The sequence below is a fragment of the Cetorhinus maximus genome, chromosome 25 (assembly GCF_964194155.1).
Source record: "Cetorhinus maximus chromosome 25, sCetMax3.hap1.1, whole genome shotgun sequence".
NCBI lineage: Eukaryota > Metazoa > Chordata > Chondrichthyes > Lamniformes > Cetorhinidae > Cetorhinus > Cetorhinus maximus.
Window position 1 is genome coordinate 31756476 of NC_135903.1, and position 14540 is coordinate 31771015.

General features: G+C 48.4%; 1 protein-coding gene across 1 annotated transcript in view; it reads left to right on the forward strand.

Moving 5' to 3' along the window:
• The window catches only part of aarsd1 (alanyl-tRNA synthetase domain containing 1), a 73345-nt gene that overhangs the window by 7686 nt on the left and 51119 nt on the right, over nucleotides 1–14540 (forward strand). The window contains exons 2-3 of the mRNA XM_078529735.1: nucleotides 8546–8659; nucleotides 9544–9610. Of these exons, the coding sequence (XP_078385861.1) occupies nucleotides 8546–8659; nucleotides 9544–9610 (181 nt within the window). The remainder of the gene's footprint in view (nucleotides 1–8545; nucleotides 8660–9543; nucleotides 9611–14540) is intronic.

Genomic DNA, 14540 nt, shown 5'->3' on the forward strand with positions numbered 1-14540 from the left:
GCAGAGGCATCAAAGTGCCACCAAGTGCTCCAGAGCTTTTCACCCCTCGGGCACAGGCTGCAAACTAATTAGCATTTTAGTGGACTGCAGAACAGTTGGACAACTGGGCACATTGTACAATCTCCTTGCCAAAGCTGGCCATGGAGCAGTCACTGCTGGAGGCACTCAGCCCCTTGCAATGTAATCATTCAGGTTTGGACCAATCTCCCCCATGGTTCAAGCTAACAGTGCAGCCTTGCAGCGTGGATTAGGAGAATGCACCTGAGCTGAGAGCACAGCATGCAGTCCAATGGGCAATGCCAGGGCCAATTGGAAAGGTGGAGAGGGGCGGAGGAAGGTGGGGTTTCGGGCAGCCATGCAGCGCACTAATCTCTGGCCATCCAAATAGTGGCCAGCACTCTCCGGGATGTGGTAAGGGGACTTCAGACTTAACCGAGAGAGGTTCTTAGCATACCCAAGCTAACCCACGCACCTCTCTCTTTCATCCTGCAGGAGGATTACATCAGGATCATGGAGGCTGGTGAACTAGCTGTATGCCTCGTGTCTTACAGAGAGTGAAGATGACAGAGAAGAGAGTGACTGAGGCGCCTGGCTGTGAAGAGGGAGGAGCAGCACCCTTTGGAAGAAGGGGTGGCTAGGGTTCCCGCACATGCCGCCAAAAAGCCACTGCGAGCTGTCACTGACTAGACCCGGGGTCTATAGACACCACCTTTCATCCCTGAAGATGACTGAGAACCAGTGTTGCCGAAGACTGCACAGGTCTAGGAAACTGGACGGTCACATTTGCCAGCTGCTGCAGGATTTGGTGCCCACATGGACATGGAGGACATCTACTGCCAGTGGCCATGAAAGTGACAGCGGTGTTCAATTTCTACATCACTGGCTCCTTTCAGGGCCCCAGAGGCGACCTCTGCGGGATATCACAAGCTTCCATCCACAAATGCATCCATGAGGTCACAGATGCCATCTTCGTGGGGGCACACAACTTTGTGCATTTTGCCTGGGACCAGGAGAGCCAGGATGCAAGGGCGATTGGATTTGCCCAGATCTCAGGTTTCCCACAAGTGCAGGGTGCGATCGACTGCACTCACAAGACACTCAGATCTCTGTCGCAACATGCAGTCAACTATATCAACCGCAAGGGATTCCATTCGCAGAATGTGGGCAGCTGGTGTGCAACCACCACAAACACATTCTGAAAGTCTGCGCATGGTTTCCAGGGAGTGCCCATGACTCCTACATCCTCAGGTGGTCACAGATCCCTGGTCACAGGTCACAGGGTCCAACAGAGGCTGCAGGGTTGGCTCCTCAGGGATAAGGGCTACCCACAGAGAACGTGGCTGATGACACCCGTGTGGTGGCCTCAGACTGCAGCAGATCGAAGGTATAACGAGGCTCAGACTGCAACTTGCAACTTGGTGGAGCAAACCACCTGGATGAAAATGAGGTTCCAGTGCCTGGACCGGTCTGGTGGAGCCTGTCACACATTGTCATCACAGCCTGTACTGCAATGGGGAGAGGAACTGGCTGAGGAGGAAATGCAGGAGCTGGAAGCCTCCTCCAATAAGGAGGATGTCAACAGTGAAGAGGGTGAGGAGATCCTCAAAGTCGACAATGACGGCGGTGAGGCTCTCGCACTGCCCAGATGAGGCAGGCACGCTCGGGAGGCCCTCATACCTGCTAGATTTGTGGAGGATGATGACCACCTGCAGTGAGGAGATACCGTAAGATCCTCACATTACATCTGTGAATGTTTGACTCCCAGTCTGGCTAATGGCAACGCACGTACCCTCTGTGAGAATGCTCCTGTCATGGAGACGCAGTAGAGGCCCTAATAGTCGCTCGATTGCAGGAGGATGATGACAACATGCAGTGAGGACAACAAGAGGGAGAGGTCGCAGACCAGTGGAGGATGTAGACCGGTGGAGGAATGCCTGAAATTGAGGTCCTCACGGACTTTGAAAACAGAGCCATCCAGCTGGTTGGTGACAGTCTGGACCGGTCCTGTGCTGACAGTGAGGTCAACGGTGCTCTACCAAGTGAGGATCCAGCAGTACAACATCCATCAGACAACCATCCTCACATAGCCTCTGAGAATGTCTAACTCCTGTCTGGCCGAGGGCTTGCGCTCTGTGATCGGGGTCATATCGTAGAGACGTAGCCTTCAAAAGCATGTGATCCCTTGTCTGCCTTCAGCACCTGACCCCTTCAGGAGCACAACGTCACTGGTCACAGATGCTGAAGAGATGGAGACCAGCCCCACCTTAAAGGTGCTGAGAGCACACAGAGAGAATGACGGAACTCTGTGATGCCTGCCCACAACATTCTGGCAGTAATGACAAACACCTTCGAGGTGCAGGCATTAGTAATGTGTCCAGGGAGTGTGAGGCTGGACTATCGCTTTGGTCTGAAGGCTGCACAGAGCACAGGTAAAAGGCCCTGGATTGAGACACCTGCCTTCATCTTGTGCAGAAAGGTTTCACATCTGAGTGACACGAACACTGGTCATCAGAACAAGGAGCCATAGGCAGGGAGACATTCTTGGGAGTTTATTGACAAAAGTGAACATTATGTAAAGTGATTAACACCCATGCCCAGGCTGTGCAACTACATCTTCTTAACCTTCCTAACCCTGCCGCTACATCTTGGTGCTCCCTGGACATCCACAGCAGAGGTGGAGGCAGCCTGCTGACTGCTACACCCTGTCTGTCCTGACCTTGGCGGGCGTCCTCTGGAGGGCCAAGACCTTGAGGGCTTCGGCCTGCTTTCGGGTCCTGCTATGTGACAGTAGCAGCCCCCTCGGCCTGTGGAGCTGGCGCTGCTGAGGTCACAAGAAGAGGGGAGTCAGATTGGCCAGACATTCCTGGAGTCACCTGGATGAATTTCCATGGGGGGCACACCTGTTGATCCTCCTCCCTATGGGTGCCCAAGGGCCCCTGGCTGACTCCTTGAGGAGAAGGGGTAACTGGAGTGAGATTGGGCTACCCCGCACCCCTCTCATGTACACACTGTTGGAGGCTAATTATGGCATCAATGATGGAGTTCAGCCCATGCAGCAGTGCAGGAGCGATGTCCTGGACCAAGGTCTCCATGGCAGCCGTCATCCTACAAGTGTTGACCTTGGTGTGTTGGCATGCCAGCGCTATCACCTCCGCCTGAAGGTGGATGGACTCCTCCATCGGGCCTTGCAATCTGAGGAGTGTACCGGACATCCCTTCCTGATGTTCCCGAGCTTCCCTTTGCAGCTGCAGCAACTGTGACATGACCGAGTCCAGAGGCTCGTCATCTGACTCAGACTCAGCAAATTTCTGGCCTCCAGCAGTCCTCCGAGTGCTGGACACCTGAGAAGTCCCTGCCATCACCTGCTGTGGGTCAGACAGTGCGATGTGCTCACCAGATTGTGATCCCAAGGCTACCATAAAGCTGGCTCCCTCCGAGGTGTGTGTCTCTGCGCTGGTGGAAGGTGTGGATGAGCGCTGTGATGGGATTTCAAGGAGGGTGCTTTCAGATTCCTCTTGAGAGGTTTCTTTGGGGCTTGATTGGAGGCCCTGGGTCATGGATTCCGTCGGCTGTTTGGCAGATGTGCCTGTGAAAGCAAGGAGAGATAATTAGTGCATGGCAGTGGCCTGTGAAACAGGACACATCACTCACAGCATGGTGTCTAATGGATGTTGCACTGCTGGATCCTCACTTGCTAGAGCACTGCCGACCTCACTGTCAGCACAGGAATGGTCCAGATCCTAGCCGGTCAGCTGGATGGCTCTGTTTTCAAAGTCCGTGAGGGCCTTGATATCAGGCATCCCTCCATCGGTCTGCGACCTCTCCCTGTTGTTTTGTGCCAGCTTGTCCTGCACGAATATAGACGGAGAGATTGTAAGCAGGATGCTTGCCAGGCCAGATGATAAGTATACCTGACATATGTGGGTGGTGAGTAGTCCCATGGATGGGATGAGGACAATGAAGGTGTGTGTGAGTGAGTGAATGGTGATGTCCCTTGAACTGGCAGTGAGTGAGGTCCCAGTGGATGTGTGATGGGTTTGTGAGTGTGATGAGAAGAGTGACTTGGAAGAATGGAGGAGATCATTCACCCTCTTGCGGCACTGGGTGACTGTCCTCTTTTGTAGGGCGCTGCCACTGCCTCCCAAGCCGGATTGGTGACGTTGCTGCCCATCCTGCGACCAGAGCAGGGGTAGAGGACATCACAGTAAGGCTCCACTGCATCCAAAAGGTGCTCGAGGGACGCACCATTGAATCAGGGGGCTGCAATCTTTTTGCCTTTCGGGGCCATGTCCTCTTTGCAGCAGTCGTGGGTTGGAAGCTCTGAGAGGTGTGCACACGGCTGCATCAAGCGATGATCATCATGTGATCAAGCAGCGAGATGATGGTGTGGCGGGCGAATGAGAGCCCAACTACCATGGAAACGTCGTTTTTCCTGGGAACGCATAATTAATGCGGCGGGATTGGGACGCTACGGCGTGAAAAGCCACTATTGCGGCTGGCAGGTAAAACATCGTTTTACCCACCCACTACCGCACTTAGTGCAAATATGAGACGATTCCGCCCATAGAAACTGATAGTTACCCTGAAACTGACTTATCAATGGGCAACACCAGGTGACCAAAGCTCCTTTGGCTTTTGGAAAGTTTCAGTATTACATTCCTGGGCTCCCAGAGCAGTCGACTGTTAAGATCCAGCCTGTCAGCATCAAAGCCGCACTCTAGGCTGACAACAAAACCTGCCTCAAGTCTAAACCTCCTCGAAGCCTGGTTCTCTGGAAGATTCCTGCCATCACCTATAGAGTGGACCAACACTCTGGAGACTAACCTCATGTTGCTGCACCATCGCCAACTTTGAAGGAATTCAGCAATCCTGCCTTCAGCTAGCTGAACCCGCCTGAACTTACCTCCGACGTGAAGAACCCCTCACTGGACTCTGATATTCATGTGAATTAATATCCATATCTTCAGGGTTTTTTAAAAAGTTATTCCTAGTTGTAAAACTCTTTTCTTTCCTATTTTCCTTCTTGTGTGCTTAAGTGTGTGTATGTAGCTGCAATGATCGTCTCCTGGGTTTGAATGTATGAATAAACAATACTTCTGATTCAACCCTAAAGAGAGTTTGCTGTGAGTCACTTTAAAAATTAACTTCACCAACAGAGAGTGTGGGGAAACATGCCACAGCCTATTTCAAAACTTAAAACACCTCTGCTTATGGAGAGAGGGTGAGAATAAATGAAAGGAGTTCAGTCTGCCTCTCTTCCTGTCTGTAACAATCAGTGCAAGAAATCTACTAATATTAAAATACAGTTCCATATAACTGTTGACATTGGTGGAACTTCAGTACTTATGAACTTTTGAGTGGTCACGTCAGACTTGTGAGCCCAAATAATTGATTGCCATTCATAATGAACTTTGTTACTCTAAAAAGTAAACCCAGCTCCATTTATTTAAATGAGTGTGCTTTATGTATTTGCTCTTTTTCAAATCTATCTCGTAACATTTTCTTCATACCTATTTGGATTTTGAAATTTAACTTGTGACTGCAAAGAGTCGACAGTTTTGGGGAGATGCCATGGTATTCTTCCTGTACTAAATAGTGACTGAACAAAGTCTTATAATATACATTGTAATACAGTTTTCGATCAAGGTGTTCTCATTCAAGCTTCACAGCATCGAAATGTAGTGGTATACCACACATCGTAAAAGATTGTTTGGTATGTTGATGGTATCTGTGTTATAAGTGCTGGCCAGTTCATATCGTATAATCATGCTGTTAAGGATCTGCAGATCCTATAACGCGATGCCTGACACTTGTCTTGCCATTGTAAGTTAATTATGTCAAAACATTGTTAAGTGCCTACTTCATGTTTTGTTGGAGGTTCAATTAAATTCAGAATAAAATGTGAAAGTGGAGGACTTGGTGATGTACAATAAAACCATAATAAACTTTAGTACTTACATTGCAAAAACATGCCTTGGCAAGAAACACGGTCTCTTAACTTTATTTGCAATTCCAGTTTTATAGCACTTACCACTTTTATGCCAAACTTGCAACTTTTGTAAGAATCTGTACTTTCTGAGCTTTAGGCATTTCAAAATTAAAGGCAAATAGACACGGTTATGCTTCTGGCTTCACATCACCGTTTAGCCTGTGAGAATAAGTATCTGAATGTGAGTGCTTGTAAACATGCATGGAGACTTGGCTGAGGACAACAACAACAACTTGTATTTATATAGCACTCCTTAATGTAGTAAAATATCGCAAGGTGTTTCACAGGAGCTTTTCCAAGCATAATTTGACACCGAGTCATGTAAGGAAATAAAAACAGAAAATGCTGGAAAAATTCAGCAGGTCTGGCAGCATCTGTAGAGAGAAAAACAGAGTTAACGTTTTGAGTCCATACATACGGATTCAAAACGTTAACTCTGTTTCTCTCTCCACAGTTGCTGCCAGACCTGCTGAGTTTTTCCAGCATTTTCTGTTTTATTTCAGATTTCCAGCATCTGCAGTATTTTGCTTTCATCTTATAAGGAGATGTTAGGTCAGATAACAAAAAACCTGGTCAAAAAAGTACATTTTAAGGGGAGTCCTAAAGGAGAGGTTTAGGGAGGGAATTCCAGAGCTTCGGTCCTAAGCAGCTGAAGGCACGGCCACCCTTGATGAACTGATTAAAATCGGGAACGTTCAAGGGACCAGAATTAATGGAGTGCAGAGTTCTAGGGGGTCGTAGCAAAAAAGTGATTATAGAGATGGGGACGGAAGTGACCACTGAGTGAGTTAAAAACAAGATTGGAAATTTTAAATCAAGGTGTTACTTGACCAGGAACCAATGCACAGGGGAGATGGGTAAGTGGGACTTGGTGCAAGTTAGGACATGGGCAGGAGAGTTTTGAATGATTTCAAAGTTTGCGGAGGGTATAACGTGGGAGAGCAGCTGGAAGTGCAATGAAATAATCAAGTCTGAAGATAAAAGCATTGATGAGGTTTTCTGCAGCAGCTGAGCTCAGGCAAGTTTGAAGTTGGGTGGTGTTACTGAGATGGAAATAGGTCATCTTATTGATGGTGCAGATTGTGGTAGGAAGCTCAGCTTGGGGTCAAATATAACACCAGGTTTGTGAACAGCCTGGTTCAACCTCAGAGAATTACCAGAGAGAGCGATGAAGTTGGTGGCAAACAAAAAACTGTGGGGCAAAGAAGATACATAAGAGGCCAGAGTCAGAGGAAGAAGAATTCAGAGGGTATTGTAGGGCTGCATAAGGTTATTATTACCAGTATTACTACTATTTCTGCCCCCACAGATGCCCAGTCCACAGATTTTAGCCTTAAGGGTAATTGCTCCCCCCTTCACCTCACTATTGGCCACAGTCAGTTGCCAAGGTTTGGAATTTCTTCCTTGAACCACTCAACATCTCCACCTTCCCCACATTTAACACACTCCTTAAAACCTAAGCATTTGCCTACCCTACCAATATCTGCCTCCTTGTCTCAGAAACCATTTTTAAAATTACGCCTCTGTAAAGCACCTTGGGGTGCTCTTCTACATTAAAGGATCTATATTGTTGACAATTGTTTGCTATTTTTTTCTATTTAAAGACCGGTTAACAAAATATTACTGCAACCAGTTGCACATTCACAGTTAGGTCTGACCTATGTAACAGCAAACCAACAGTCTTTATGCTCCTCCTGGCTACACAAAAAACATTTAGAAAACTTAACTGCGTTATTTCTAGACTGGCATCCTGTAGTTGCCTTAAGGATTGCTGGCCACCATGCCTAATACCGATGGGTGGAGCATATGGGATTCATGATCAGTCAATTGGCACCCATGGCTTTGTTGGGTTAAAAGTTCTGATTATCAAGCTTCTTGTGCAATGGGATGATGCACATTTAAAATAAAAGGTTCAATGCCTGCTCATCATCTTAATTTTACTCCCGATGTAGCTGTTAAGTCACCATCCATGACTTCAAACTTCAAAATAAATACCCATTTCTTGATGGTTCTACTATTAAAAATTAATGCTTTAAGAATGTTGCCTGGGCTGGAGAGTTTTAGTTATGAGGAGAGATTGGATAGACTGGGGTTATTTTCCATGGAGCAGAGGAGATTGAGGGGAACATGATTGAGGTGTATAAAATTATGAGGGGCATAGATAGGGTAGACAGGAAGGAACTTTTCCCCTTGCGGAGGGATCAATAACCAGGGGGGCATAGAGTTAAGTTAAGGGGCAGGAGGTTTAGAGGGGATGTGAGGAAAATATTTTTCACCCAGAGGGTGGTGGGAATCTGGAACTCACTGCCTGAAAGGGTGGTAAAGGCAGAAACCCTCATAACATTTAAGAAGTATTTGGATTTTCACTTGTGATGCCATGGCATACAAGGCTATGGGCCTGGTGCTGGAAAATGGGATTAGGATAGTTAGGTACTTGTTTGACCGGCGCAGACTCGATGGGCCGAAGGGCCTTTTTCTGTGCTGTAGATCTCTATGACTCTATGTCTCTAATTAAAGAATGACTAACTGCTGTTTGATTTACTTTTACTTCTTCAGACAGCCAGCGAAGACTCAATGGTATGACCGTAAAAACTATGTGTTTGTTGAGTTCTGTGTAGAAGATAGCAAAGATGTTGATGTTAAAATTGAAAAATTCAATCTGATCTTCAGGTAAGAAACTATTGTGTTTACTGTAAATTATTTATTTTGTAGTATTGATCACTTGTACATGTATATTTAAATGCAAATTTGAACTCAGTGCATTGGTGAAGAGATAACACTAGGATGATACTTAGATGACACTAATCTGTCATTGAAGGACTTACTGTTCTAGTGTGCCTGTTATTACTGAGAGGGGTACAAGAATCCACAGTTAATAGATGCACTCTTTTAGAGCTGTACTTTAGTCAGCATGCCCAGAGGTCTGTTTATTTTAACTCATAGATATTGCCTAAAACTCTAGGTATACGAAAACTTGAATGTGAATGCTGATTATGACTAAATATTTTAACTGCAGCCAGATGGCACAGTGTTGTGAAATTCCAATGTTCTGTGTCATGCAGTAGGAAGGCTTATTCTCAGCTCAGTGGATTCTCAATTTCAATCATGCCATTGTGAGGAGCAGATGTGAGGTGCTGCTCACAGAGGGAGAAATTTGAACTAGTTACTTTGTGCTGTTTTTACCTTGCTCGTTGACCAGCTGTATGGTTGAGATCAGAAGGAAGTCTGACATGGGAACACTGGCTAGATGATCCTAAATTTCCAGAGATTGTGGTGCAGGGCAGGGAGGGTGAGCTCAAAATAACTGTGCGCATTTTGATTTCTGAGGTGAAACATTTTATTTCTGTTATGGCATCTCACCCAAGACTCTGGCTGTCACCTAAATGAACTCCTGACAGTTGTGCATGACTGTTGACTAGGAAACGACTAAAGGCAGCTTCATTTATGGAAAGCAAAACAGGTAGCTTGTAAATACAGGTAATCATCAACATATTTACAGGAGAGAACATGAACTAATAATTGTTGGCCTTTATTTTACACTTTAATTTCAACAGTTGCAAATCAGCAGATAACATGGAACTCTACAACAACATTGAGCTATACTGCAAAGTGGACCCAAACGTAAGTAGATAGTATATGGACAAAGATCAGTATAAACTGACAGTCTAACGCATGTCCTACAGGCCTTGTCTGTGCTGAGTTGGTTGATCTCAAGTCTGAGCAGGAGTTTGGCTGGTACAATTGACTTTAGCTCCTCAAGGCTTAAGAAGGAGAAAAATAACTTGTTTTCCTGTCCTTGTTGCTTTCCAATATTCCTTGCCGGAAAGTTTTCATGTGTAGATTTGCATATTTCTGGAGTGGGAGCTTTGTGCCCATCTGCATTTTTTTCCTCCTTGGTACCTTCTCCACAGTTCCCCTTGCTTTCTCTCCCCTCCAAATTTCACTGTCCTCCATTCTCCCTAGATTTCTCTGTCCCTTTAAACTTTCCTATCTGTATTCAAGCCCACCCCCTCAACCACATTATCTCCTGTGGTCCATCTATTTGTCGGTTTCACCATCAAAGCTACCTTCTATCTGTTACCACCCAAGTTCCTCTACCTTTTAAACCCCAATACCTTCTCCCTCTGCTCCTGCCCCCCACCCCCACCCCACGTGCTATTGGCTTACAAGAGGACTATAGCATAGTGGTTATTTTATTGGACTAGTAACCCAGAGGCCTAGCCTAAAGATTCTGAGACATGAATTAATAAATAAATCTGGAAGCGAAACCTAGAGCTGGATTTTCACAGAGTCGCGCTTACTCCAGAAATCTTTAAAAATGGCGGGCAGGACCCAGATGCAGAAGTCCCGCCCCCATTTCTGATAGATCCCATTTTTGCTGGTGCTGGAAGGGGGCAAAGCATGAATCACACAGGCGGGAAACCCAAATTCAGCAGGGCCACTTGAAGTTAGTACTGAGTTTAAACAGAACCAATTTTCACTGTCCCAAGGGCTGGAACCCACAATGTGGGAGTCACAAATTTATGGAGTAGACATAAACGCTTTTGATGGATGGCTAAGGTCTCTTTAGGTGTCATGATCCCCAGCCCTTTAAACACAAAAGAAGCAAGCTGAAGCTGTCAGTTAGAGTTTAGAAAAACACCCTCTTCTGGACTGCTTTGATTGACAGGCCAATGGTTGTAGGTTAGAAAAAAACATTTCCATCTGTTCCTGCAGTTTCAGTGGAGTTCTTTGTTGACATTCCCCAGGGCTGTTATTTCACCTGAGGTCATTATGCTGGGTTGAGTTGCAAAAACACTTAATTCAGCAGGGGCCACCAAGTTCACATTTTGATTGACAGTTTAAAGGGGCTATTAAAGGATTAGCTGCCTTTGATGTTGTCACTGTGTATAAGCTTATTTGTTTTTATGACAGATTTCAACACTTAAGGGGATTTAAAACCTTTGAATGGGTTTCATGAATGGGAGTTTATTCAATATCAACTGTGTATGAGTGACAGCTTTATTAGGTTGTTAGAAGATTCATTTTTATTTTTTTGTTTATTTATGGGTTGTGGACATTGCTGGCTAAGCCAGCATTTATTGCCCATCCCTAATTGTCTTGAGAAGGTGGTGGTGAGCTGCCTTCTTGAACTGCTGCAGTCCATGTGGAACTTTCATTTCTGCATGACTCGTAAGGTTTTCCCACAGTGGACACTAGGTAAGTGACTATGGAGGTGACGTGGGGGTACGAGCGCTCAAGGGCGGTGGGGTGGGGGTGGGGGGGCGGTGGGGGGGTGTGGGTAGTGGCATGAATTGCCATGGAGGGGGCATGGGGGTATGAGGGGTGAGTGTGGGACATGAATTGACAGGGAGTGGGGGTGTTTGAGGGGCTGTGAGACGTGAGGGCTACGGGCCCTAACAGCTTCTAAAACAACTGGGACGAAGTCCTAGAGAACCAAGGCAGGCCTTCTAGCCCGCCTCAGCACTTGCCTGGCACTATAGTCACCTCCAATCTACTTCCTGGGTCTTTGGATCCGACTCTATCTGGCCCCCTGCCTCCCTGGAGCGAAATGTGTGTGTAACAGGGCCCATTAAACTGAGGTGAGCCTGCCAAGTCAGGGAATTTTCCCACTTGAGCTACCCACCTCGATAGTGAAAATCCGGCCCCTAGTATCAGTAATAGTGACCATGTAACTACCAGATTGTTGTTAAAAACCCATCAAGCTCACCAATGTCTTTTAGGAAAGGAAATCTGTCACCCTTATCTGGTTTGGCCTATATCTGATCCCAGGTTTCCAGCAATGTGGTTGATTATTAACTGCCCTCTAAAATGGCCTAGCAAGCCATTTGGTTAAGGCGATTTAGGGAGGGGCAATAAATGCTGGTCTTGCCAGCAATGGCCACATCCCATGAATGAATGGCCTCCTTCTGTGCTGTAACAATTCTATGATTCTAAGAATACAAGGAAGCCCCCTGGCAAACTCCCAACTCCTTTGTCCTTCCACTCATCACAATACCTTGACGGCTGTTAATTTGCTCAACTACTCCATCACCAAGAGTTTCAAGGTTTTCATCAGAAAAACCGTCACTCTCTCAATCTTATCATTTCCCTAACATAATAACCCTTATCTTCAATTCCTTGGGCAGGATGTTCCAGTCGTCGGGTGGGTGTGGCAGGCAGGCCCAGGAGCGGCCGCCCAGCGTGAAACGCGACTCCGCACTGGCCGGGAGGGGCCGAGCGGGGGTGGGGGCCTGTCGGCCACCGGGCCCAATGGTGACCGGCGGCCAGTTTCAAAGCAGCCCAGGCAGCCCCTGGAAGGCTGCCACGGAGGATGTCCCCTGAACCTTCTCTATGGACCCGAGTGCGGCTGGACATGGCATGCGGGAGGGCAGGTCAGGTGGGCACGGACCCCCCCCCGCTTTTCTGATGAGTGCCTCGCCGTCTTCCTGGAGGAGGGGGCTGCCAGGAGGGACACCCTCGTCCCCGGGGATTGGAGGAGGAGGCCACTGCACCTCACCAAGAGTGTATGGGAGGAGGTGGCAGCAATGGTGAGCAGCCATGATGTGGTGCTGCGCCCCTGGGTCCAGTGCCGTAAGTGCTTCATTGACTTGCTGTGCTCAGGAAGGGTGAGTACCATGTTGGCATGGGTCAGTGTGCAGGTGTGTTAAGGTCTGGCCGTTACCCCCCCCCCACACTGTGGACCTCAGGGGTGCTAGAGTCTAAGTGCCAACTGTCAATGACGCCGGAGCTGGCCAAGGGGATGAGCCCTGGCTGCTTGGACTGAGTGCTTTGTGGCTTGAGGGCCACAACTTGAATGTGCCTTGCCAGGTGCTCCTCAGCTGCGGTTGGTCAGGCTGCAATGGAGCTGCAGGTACAGAGTGGACTAATCAATGCTTCTTTCAGGAGAAGATGATCCACAACAATGTAGAAAGGTCACGAGCCAGCGGAGACCCTGCTAGCCTCCTAATCCTCTTGAGATATGGGCAAGACACCCTGGAGCTCGAGAGCCAGCATGCCCCATGTGCAACCAGGTGTGGAGAGGCAGAGGTGCTAGACGAAGGTAAGAGTGCAGTGCACAGAGGTGAGACTTTCGGCTTATGCAACCATTCTAGTGTAGTCTTTTCATTGATGTGAGCCTCGACCCTGGAGTCCCCATTGATCATTGGAAGATGATGGCACCATGATGCAGATCTCCATTGTCTCACCAGGGTGCCTGGCATTCACAGTGACAGTGTGATGACTTTAACTAATGACATGTCCTTCTTCTCCCTTTTAGGTTCACCAGCAGGCGTTCGCTCTCTGGACCCCGACGGGCCACTCCTGACACAGGAGGATGACTGGACGTCATTTGCACTTGCGTCACACCCACACTCTGAAGCAGGCACCAGCGCAGTTACCAGCGCCTCGGTGGGCATTAGCGTGGCGGCTAATATCTCAGTGTGCATTGACGAGGGCGCTTCACAATGGCTTGAGGTGCAGGCGAAGGCAGAGAGTGCCCAGGCCGCCAGCACCAGAGGCCCTGCTGGGGACCAAGACGATGCTCAGTCGAAGGCAGGTGATGAGCCTCTGGAGTCGTCCATTAGGCGGCAGATGGTGGACGTCCAGCGAGATGTGCGGGAGGTTCATGAGGGTATTCATGCCATGGTCTCTGTTGTGGAGGAGTCCATGCGGTGCATAAACATTGTGTTGACCATCATGGTCGAGCGCACTGCCTCCTCCATTGAGAGAGTGGTAACTCTTATGGAGAGGCAGCTCCAGGGGCAGAATGAGGGGTTCCTGGGATTGCGCTCAGACCTGCAAACCCTCACATAGGCACTGACCTCAGGTGGTCAGTGTCAGTGTGGGAGATGGGTGAGGCACCCAGTATCCCAGCTAGGTGCCCGTCCATCAATGGTATACAAGGAGGTCCAGAGCAACCTCATATTGGCGCATGAGCTGTCTGTCATCTCTGCAGGCTCCTCTCAGGGCGCTGTGAATGACAGCAGCAGCTCCTCCGCCCCTCCGCCAGTGTCCGTGGCATCTGATGAGGCTGCGGCAACTGGGGAGATGCCAGCTGTGGCACTGGCCCCTCCCTTCCAGGCAGGGCCAGCACAGGCTACACTGGCCAGAGGACGACCGCCAAGGTCATCAACACCAACAAGACAGCAGAGTCGGCAGGCTGTCTCCAATGCCGGTGCCAGCGAAGGGGGGAGCATCTAGATGTGCCACTCACAAACATCGGCAGGATTTCCCGATCGGTGAGCGGGGGTCAGGACCCGCTCGCCGACACGTAAAATGACACAGGATGACGTTGAGCGGAACTCCCGACGTCACCCTACATCATTTCGATTTTCAGGTCGGCGGGGACGCAGCCGCATCAGCTGTGCGCCCACTGACCTGTCAACAGCCAATTGAGGCCATTTAAAAAGTAATTGCAATAGTTAAAGGACCTGCTCGTCCATCCTTAAGGTTGGTGGGCAGGTCAGGAGCCCTAACGGGCTTCAGGGAAAACATGAAACCTCATCCTGCCGTAACATGAAACCTCATCCACGGGCAGGATGAGGTTTCATGTAGGATTTCAAAAATTTAA